General features: G+C 41.8%; 1 protein-coding gene across 1 annotated transcript in view; it reads left to right on the plus strand.

The window, feature by feature from the left end:
* Positions 1-4,039, plus strand: part of cdh11 (cadherin 11, type 2, OB-cadherin (osteoblast)) — an 86,437-nt gene extending 82,398 nt beyond the window's left edge. The window contains exons 15-16 of the mRNA XM_069144191.1: positions 569-720; positions 1,077-4,039. Coding sequence (XP_069000292.1) covers positions 569-720; positions 1,077-1,439 — 515 coding nt within the window. The 3' untranslated portion in view covers positions 1,440-4,039. The remainder of the gene's footprint in view (positions 1-568; positions 721-1,076) is intronic.
* The last annotated feature ends 5,961 nt before the right edge of the window (positions 4,040-10,000 follow it).

The raw sequence follows: 10,000 nt of genomic DNA on the forward strand, positions 1-10,000 counted from the left end.
CGATTCTCTGAGATAAACTATTTGTCATCGTACCGTATATTCCCACAAATTGAATAATACAAAATCCTGAGACTTACAAACTTATTAAATAAGTAACTTTGTGGGAGAATTTTGTCCGATTTCCTTCTTTATATATTTATGATAAGCCCAACTCCTCGCTCCGGTTCTGAAGGGCCACGACTCGGTAGAGGGGCCCTGCTAAACCAGGGGTACGACCACGGGATGGGAAATGGGATTGGGCCTAAATGTTTCATAAATCATCACTTGATTCTTCAGCTTTATCTTAAACTGCATCAGACACATACTGTAGAAACTTAGGAAAAAAACCTGACATGTTGAAAACCACCTTCAATTAAGACGGCAGACGTGTAAAAAAATAGCACAATACAATAACGCCACCGATTTGCTAAAGGTGTAATTACACCTCAACGTGCACATTACCTCCCACCGTGCGTACTAACCATCGAACACTCGCTTCTCCGCTTTCTCTCAGAGTCCGTCGGGACTGTTGTGGATTCGCTAAACGCGAGGCCTGTTTTTAAACCTGCGTGTTTTTCTCCTTTGGCAGCGATCGTGGTGTTGTTTGTCGCACTGAGGCGTCAGAAGAAGGAGCCATTAATAGTGTTCGAGGAGGAGGACATCAGGGAGAATATTATCACTTATGACGACGAGGGAGGCGGCGAGGAGGACACCGAGGCTTTCGACATCGCTACGCTGCAGGTGAGGAAGAGCGGCGGCGGGGCACCGAGCGCGCCGGTATTAAAGATCAAAGGGTTGCAGGATGAGAAGGGACTTTGATTCAGCGTTACTACAGGCAGCTCAAATTCTATTTGCATGTTAGGTTTCTGATTATTGTTAAATGCTTATATACAATTTAACCCACAAAATTTGCATGTATTTTAACCGAGCAAGTATTCAGCCCTGTTTTGGTTCAAATTGAAACATGATTGCAACTCATCTGCTTGTAAAGAAATCCAATTATTCGTCAGCTCTTTGATTATCCACGACTTTCCAACCCTGCACAGCCTCATCTGACTTTTTAAAAAGTAAAGTTCTCGCTTTCTCCGACTGTTCAGAACCCGGACGGCGCCAACGGCTTCCTGCCGAGAAAGGACATCAAACCGGAACTCCAGTTTCCCCTCAGGCCCGGCCTCGGCCGTACCGCGGCCAACAGCGTCGACGTCGACGACTTCATCAAGACTCGAATCGCGGACGCCGACAGCGACCCGACCGCGCCGCCGTACGACTCCATCCAGATCTACGGCTACGAAGGCAGAGGGTCGCTGGCCGGGTCGCTGAGCTCCCTCGAGTCTGTCACAACAGAGTCCGACTTGGATTATGACTATCTGCAGAGTTGGGGGCCGAGGTTTAAGAAGCTGGCGGATTTGTACGGGACCAAAGACTGCTCCATTAACGACCCCGATGACGAAGACTCTTAACGGTGGTCTCACCGAGAGGACGCCCTCCCTCCCTCCCTCCCCCACCAGATTTCGGATTTGTTGATTCCATGAGGATTTCTAAAACTGAGGGTTTTAACAAACCCCCTCCCCACCCCCACCCCCACCCCGCCGCCCCCAACAGCTCCCCAATTGTTACCAACTACCCAACTGACCAGTTCATGCCAATTTGTCGACCAACGTTAACAGCTCTTCCCTGGGTCCCTGCAAGACGACCTGTTAACGGGCAACGTAATGAACGCTTGGGACTTGAACCGCTCCCGGTTTATCCCAAAATCTCTTTCCTTTCCTTCCTTTGTCTCGTTTCCCTCCCCTCGATTTCTACAGACTTGAGCATTGCAGGGCTGGGAGATTTGTCATGTCAGCAGTTTGTCTGTTTGAAAGTAATTTGACGGGGGGAGGGGGGGGGTGGGGGGGGGGATGTTGCTGTACGATCAAAATGACTCGCTTAGAGCAAACCGTTTAGTTTATTAGAGGTTCTATATACGTTTTGTGGACTGGATTCACGTACCTCCTCGATGGATCCCGAGAGAGGTTTCATTCGCTTAAAAAGGTTCCCGAGTCGGGTGTTTTTTGGTGTTTTTTTTCCCATTATTTGCTCTCAAAGAAAACGAGAAGAAGATACAAGTAAATCAAAGGAAAAAAAAAAAAAGGTTGTACGGGATCCAGCAACTGCCCGATGCGACGAAAGAGAAACAAGATTTGAAGATGTGTCAGTAGGGGGTTGGGGGGGGGGGTCAAACAGTTCACACAAAGAAAAACCGGAAACGCGTTGTTGTGTGTGCCGACTTCAGCGGGTACTGTTGTTTAGATGGCGTGACCGACTCTGGGTTGTTGATACTTTGAAGACGCTCACAGCATCTTCACAGTACGGTGGCCTTATAATAAATAAACAACAACTCCAGGGGTAAACACAACAAGAGTGTAAAAAAAAAAAAAAAAAAAAAAGGTAGAGGAGTCCTAGCTTCGGACACGCAGACAAAACGAACAACACGAGGACTGGAGTAATCTGTGACGACGCTACGCTACGCTTTTTTTTTTTTTTTTTTTCTTGCTTTTTTTTTTTTTTTTTTTCTCTACTCCCAAAAACGAGACAAGACTCGACGTGGATTCAACTCTAAAACTGTGGATGATGCTTCGTTTTCATTCTTCGCTGCAGAGAAGATGTGAAAAGACCACGCACCCCCCCTCCCTCCCTCCCTCCATCCACGCCACCCCCCCCCCCCACCCCACCCCTACCCCCACCCTGTGTGTACTCATATTCCTCCCATCAACAATCACTTTCCCATAAACCAGAGTCCACCAATGAATGATCACTTCCTCATTTTTGGAGTCCACCGATGATGATCAATCACGATGAGTTTAAAAACAACAACAACATCAACCTGTGAGCTCTAAAAATCGCCTTAAACTTAAAACGGACACTCTTGCAACGCAGTGCATTCTCTTCTTTTTCTTTCTTTTTTCTTTTCTCCTTTTGTTTCTTTTTTGTAACTTGAGAAGTATATTCAGAACGCAAAACTATTCTCCATGTTAGGTGTGTACAGAGCAAACGTGTGATATATCACTCTGAGGATCCAACCTGCGCCTCGTCGCACTCTGAAAACGGGATGTGCCGTTTTTCTGCCGGGTAGATGTGGACTAGTAAAATGTGCATCGTGTGTTCGTTTTTGGGTTGTTGTTTTTTTTTTTTTCCCCCCGCCCCCTCCGACACCGCGTACCATATGTTGGCAGCGACATCTGTTGTATCAACACCTGTTGCGATTTAAAACGTAAAAATGTGTACATTGGAAAAAGAACACAAAGCGTGTTTTGTTTGTTTTAGAGCCACATCTACAAAGAAGGCAGAAACCCGGAGCGTCCTTTTTTTTTTTTTTTCCAAGCGTGCAGATTCTTGTTCAATCTCTCTTTTTTAATGTTATTATATTATTATGATTATTATTGTTGTTTTCTATTATTATTATTATTGTTGTTATCATTATTATGACAACAACTGTTCTTTCATTGGCTGCAGCTACACAGGAACAAATTCGCGTTTACCTTTCGGCAGCTCCGGTGTGACTTTTCTGACGGTTTGTCTGAAACATGGGAGAGCTGACAAGAGCATTCATTTATTCCACTTTTTAGACAACCGTAAGAAAGTTACTGCCAAAAGTTAAATATCAGCTTTTGTTTACGCCTGTGTGAACACAACCTCTCTTTTACTTCTTTTTTTTTGTTTTGTTTTGTTTTTGTTTCTTTTTTTGTTTTGTTTGTTTCATTATTTGGCGTTTCTTCGTTCTTTCTCCCTGTTCAAGAGGAAAACTAGCGATGTGTTTGTTGCAGTGAGAGAACGCCTCGTTTTTATTCTCTGTCAAGTTTTATGGTACCGATTTGTACAATTTTAAAAGTTCTTATTTTAGTATACATGCAGAATATTCCAGTATTACAACAAAAAAAAACATGTTAAGATAAGATTAAAAAAAAAAAAGTTACAGCATCACACTTATATTTTCTGAACATTGTACTGTTGCTTTACTATGTGCTTCAATCTCCGAAGCGAAAAAAAACTTTGAAATAAATGCTCTTTTTATAAAATGATAGTGGACTGCGTGGGAGTAAACTTTGTGTTAGCTTTGGACAGGACGCCGCTTTCGGTTTTACACGAAGGATACTCGTTAGCTGACGTGTTGGCAGTGAGGCGGTCGACCCTTTGACCCATGAATGAAGTACATCAAATGGAAACAAGCAAATGCAATCAAATACATGATATTCATGAGTTTTACAATGAAACAAGACCAACTTTCTTCACATGACACCACGTCAATTTTATTTTCTTCAATCACCTCAAAATACGTTTTGACAGTGTGTTGGTGTTTTTTTTGTTTTGTTTTATAGTAAAAGGGAACTATGGATATTTTTGGGGAAAAATGTGAGTCCAGTGTGAATGAACGCAGCTTCCTCATTTATTTAGATACCGTTTGGATCCGCTGCAGTGACCGATCAAATTCATGGAAATCTCATCATTAAAAACTTGTCTTTCATTTCATATTCAATCATACTGAAACATCAGTTATTCAAACTGGACTCCCTGAATTGTATTTCATGTGTTCAGGCCGGGTTATTGTTCAACATTTTCAATCCCGGTACTACAGATAACGATAACTTGACCTCCGTACAGGTTCCTGAACGATGATGTTTTTTCTATATCAACTTGATATCCATTTTTCCATTTTCATGACATATTAAGGTGAAAATGTCCAGTTTTCACGCAAGCAATCGCAAGACGCTACCATTTACTGATGCGTCGCAAACGTCTCAAATACAAGCTATCGATCAACACTATTATCTGCTAATGTTCCCTAAATGCTGCTGGTCGACGAAACCTCCAGTACACGAAACACAGACGGGCATGTGACCCAAATATTTGTAGGAAATGAGTGAAATAAGCCGTTTCTAATTTCAGATTTACGATCAAGTGATCTCATCACTTGGTGCTGGAGTATGGGAAACGCTGTATCCGCAGATGCTGTTGAGATTTTACATTTACGCTGGAGTGAACGTAGCAAAAGTTATGCATTTTAAAATGAAAACATTAGTTTGAATGTAGCCTCGGTATTCGAATCGGGTACCGAATGACGAGACATTTTTCACGGTGCCATAAAAGGGTCAAAGTTCAGCACACAATGCATTCCTTGCATTGTTTTAATTCAAAGGTCAACGTGCCGAATGTATTATTATTGTGTGTATTTATATACATATATATATATGTATTATCCATATTTTCTGCATGTATGTGGATAGAAGTCATACCAGATTATTCAGCAACTTTGCTTTTACTGTAATAACTTTGCCCCGAACATTCATCGGCAGGCTCGCCAAGCACACCAACACACGGTATTGACCTCCATTTAAAAAGAAGTGCCACGCGCATGTGCAAACACACACACACACACACACACACACACACACACACTATACAAACACACACACACTATACAAACACAGGTTCCTTTCACTAACTCTGAAGGGAGCAGACACAGGGAAAGGTCAGGCTGCACTTTGGATGAACAACAAAAGAAGTGATATACTGTGGAAAAGGCAGAGACAGCGAGGAGACACAAAAGGAGGACGAGAAAAGAAAGGCGAGGAAATAGATCAGAGCGGGTGTGGAGTGATAGAGGGCCGACGGAGGAGAGGTCTGTTGAAGAAAATGATGCTTTAGGCTATGTTGCAGTGCCATCACAGAGATTGTATTATTGTAATGTGGGGACGACATGAGAATGTGGTGTTCATATTTCTACTGGGCTCACCTTGTTCACCTCGTCCTGATACTGCTGAATTACAAGGAACTAAAAATGACTTTCATTACTGACTAATATGCTGGTTATTCTTGATTTATCTTTTTCACATAACTGTCGCAAGTTAGTTTTCTGTCGAACGATTATTTGATTGATCTCCTGGTTACGCAGCTCCGCAGTAAATCGGGACTGAAGAGACATAAATAGGTACGAAAGCGTCTGTTTGCACCTATTTTACGATATTAGCATCTTCATGTGGAAGAGAGACAGATGCAAGTACAAGGACAATCGAGTTAGGCTGGTTCAAGACACCAACACATTTTTTTTGAATGAGCCAAATTTGATCTTGTTAGAGTGTCTAATTGGATATTTTGCAAGTTTAAAGAGCCATCAGAAGAGCAGTTGGCTGTTGCACTACTGTACACGCGGCTGCAAGTACAAGTTCGTTCGACCGACCAAAATAAAAGAAAACAAAACATATTTTATGTTATGATCATTTTTATGTTTGTCTGATTTGGGGAAAAAAGTATCAAAATACAAGGAAAGGAAAGGCTGCACAAGCGATTATGATACACAATATTTAAAATTATTTTATAATCGGGATGTATTAAACAAAACAAAAAACTCAAAATTCTCTTTTACAACCTCCCTGTGGTAAAACTTGGAATTAAAAACACATGTACAATCATAAAATCCAGATTTTTTTTTTTTTTTAACTGAAGAGTAATTTTATGAATTTATATCGAGGTAATCAAATTTTTTTTTTTTGGTGGAAAATCCCATCTGACACACATTATCATTTAAATATCAAATGTCTCGAGACGTGCCTGGAGGGGATCTGCGAACCGCAGCGTAAAGTAGCGACGGTGGTTAGCATGAAACTAAATACTTCTGACCAAACTCCCATTTCAGCCGGGTGAGAGAGGCCGCGGCCAATCGATGCTTCAGAAGCTCGATTTTTTTCTGTCCCTCCCCGTTTCCTTCGCGTCTTCCTTCTGTTTGAGCGGTTTGCGTACGCGTGTCCTCGCCTCATTATTCAAATCCTTAAATACCTAAACTCCACGAGTCCACCGGGAGCCAGACTCCATCCTGCCCCACAAAATCATCAGCGGACGCAGAGAGAGAGAGAGAGAGAGAGAGAGAGAGAGAGTGACTGTCCATGAGCGAGAGAACACAGTGATGGTGTGTGTGTGTGTGTGTGTGTGTGTGTGCGTGTGCGACATGCAAACGTTGTCACGGACTCAAACGACATCATTAGTATTCGTGCCATAAATGTACTTTTTTTTCAGACTCATCTGCTGCTCATACTCTTTTTTTTATTTTTTATTTTTTTTTTTGTGGAGCCTCGTGGGGAACGCACTGCTGCTGTGTCTCTGCATGAAGTTCCAGTTTGTGTTTGAGCCAGGGCTTTTGTGTATGTGTGTGTGTGTGTGTGTGTGTGTGTGTGTTTCCTTTTTGTTCTCCCGCTTGTTTTTTTTCTTCCCCTTGTGACGGCCAGTTTTAGACCACAAAAGTAAGGACATTTTTCAAAAAGTAAAGATTTTGTCTGCTCCGCAAGTTCTTCAAAAAGAGATTTAGGACTTTACAACAGTTACTACTGACACATCAATGAAGGCAACTTTTCTCCCCAAATCTAAATATGAAAGACTTTGACTATTATCGACGGGAAGAAAAGAAAAAAAAAAAAAAAAGATGTGTTGGCTCTGATTAATGAATCACAAGGACTTTATTTTCCAAAGTGTAATGAAAAAGTAATATGACGACTACGTGAAAAATCACTTCCCCCTCGGGAGGAATAATTGCAGTTTTGCGTTGAAGCGGTTGTTGTTCGGTTGGTTTCCACGTAGCAGAGCCTTTGTCCTGCAACACCTCGTGTACTTGTGGGGAAGACACACACACACAAAAAAAAAAAAACATGACAGCAGCTTGGGAGAAAACAGCCTGGAATTTAAAAAAGCAAGTCATTTGAAGTTTAGCCTCACCAATCTGGGGTTTTTTTGTGATTTTTTTTTTTTTTTTTTTTTTTGTCCTTCACCACTTTTTAAACTTAAACTTTCTCGCTGAACTTTCTCGCAGCGACACAAACATCTGACGGAGACGCGTTTGACTCGAGTGACAATTTGTCGTCGAAGCAAAGAGAAAGTTGCATCTCTTGCAATTTTGAAGCGAAACGTCGCTTTAGCTATGAACAAAGGTGTTATCAGACTAACTTAATTAGCAGCTTTTTAACAGTAGGAGCTGCACACACCCCCCCCACCCCTCCACCCCTCTCCTCCCTCCCTCCTCCCCTTTGTTTACCTCCCTTTATCTCGACTTCCACGTATCTGACACCGCTCCGGCTTTATCTCCGTTTCTTTTCTATTTTCCCTCTGACCACTGACATCACCCTCATCGTTTTCTTTTTTTCCGCGTCCACGTCTCTTCGCCGCTCACTTCTCACTTCCCTGTTAAGATAATTACAGTTCATTCTGTGTCAGTGTGTAAGGGGATCCCAGTCTGGCTGAAGCCTGATTAGTTTTTAATCATGAAGTGGCACTTGAGTAAACAGGGAAATATTCCTCCCGTCACTCCGGAGAGGAAAAGATGTGTGTGTGTGTGTGTGTGTGTGTGTGTGTGTGTGTGTGTGTGTGTGTGTGTGTGTGTGTGTTGGTTGTGAAATAGTTTGTGTACAAGCTGGATGGATGTCCTTGGGTGCACTACAAACAGACAGACAGTAAAGTTAATTAACCAGTCAGGCAGCCAGTCAGTAATGTAGTTATTCATTTAGTTTGCCAGCGAGTCTGTAAGTTGGTTAGATGCATCGGGGAATGTGTTTCTCTTTCAGCCCAGATGTCCTTGAACGCACGGCGAACAGAAACACACGGTAAGTAACGCTTCACATGGAAAATTAACTCATCAGACAGTCGCCGAGTTAATTAGCGAAACGGAAAAAAGTTTGTCTGTTATTTAACGAGTCCGATAAAATATTCCACCTTAAGTGAGTTAGCTTCGACGCACGACAGCCGGTTATTCAGGTCGAGATTTTAGCACGAATCTTATTCCAACGAGCATTTGGTAGATCGTGAAGTGAGGGAGTCTGAAGCATTTCAAAATACAACCCGCTTCCAAAAAAGCTTGGACGCCGATTAAAAATGTGAATACAAAAAAAAAAATTAAAAAAAAATGCAATGACTCGTAAAACATGTAAATCTACATTTAATTGCAAAGAGACCAAAGACAACATGTTGAAACAGGAATTGTATTGTTTTGTGAAAAATATATGCTTATTTTGAATTTGAGCATATATACAGCATACTGTATATTTTTCATAAAACAATTAACTTTCTCAGTTTGAACATTTGATATATTATGTTCGGTCTATTTGCAATTAAATATGGGTTTATCTGATTTGCAAATCATTGCATTTTGCATTTTTGGAAACTGGGTTGTATTACAAACATTAACAATATACATATAACAACGACTTCTAAAATTGTGTTTCCTTCACAAAGATGTCTGTGAAGGTTCATCATGATTTATGTTCAACCTTCTACAACCATAATATAGACATTTAGGTGCAGATTTGATGCAACTTCATGGAGTATGTGTTTATGAAAGATGACAGACGTGACTTCTCTTCAAAAACTGCAAGAATGTAAAATTGTGTAAAGACGTATCAGAACTAGTTTGTTCGCTGCAAACAGGTGTTTGCGCGAGTTATTATCAAAAACTGAATGAGGATATTAATTGGAGACTGATTTTGTTTGACAAAATAATCCGAAAACGAAGTAAAAAGTGCCAATGGAGCGGCGCTCTGCAGCACAGGTAGCTCAGTAAACACAAACAACAGACTTCTACGTAAACAACCAGACTTTATGACCACAGCTGGACGTACTGACGAGGCTCTCTTGGGCATCATTTCCTCTATTCCTCGCAGTACAAGAGGCGACCACACGAGGTCCACTTCCAATCTTCACCAAACATCCTCATCATTGTTGTGTTTTTTTTGTATGAATTTGTTCATGTTGAAAGGGAAAACGGTTGTTAATGATGTGGACTGCTGACATGGTCAAAACGTGCCCTCGGGGGGAGGAGGACTTTTCTTTATTCATGAGGATAAACACGGCGGCCGACTCCAGCCAACTCCAGCCAACTCCAACGGCGGCTATATCTCAGCTGTGTGATGCACCTGTTGCATGTCCCAGGGAAATAGTGGGTGGGGGGAGGGGGGTCGCACTGGAGGGGGGTTCTTGCAATTTCAGAAAACAATTGAAGGTTGTGTTG

The sequence above is a fragment of the Embiotoca jacksoni genome, unplaced genomic scaffold, assembly GCF_022577435.1.
Source record: "Embiotoca jacksoni isolate LCO1_2020_lvr unplaced genomic scaffold, fEmbJac1.0.p SCAF_12, whole genome shotgun sequence".
Taxonomy (NCBI): domain Eukaryota; kingdom Metazoa; phylum Chordata; class Actinopteri; family Embiotocidae; genus Embiotoca; species Embiotoca jacksoni.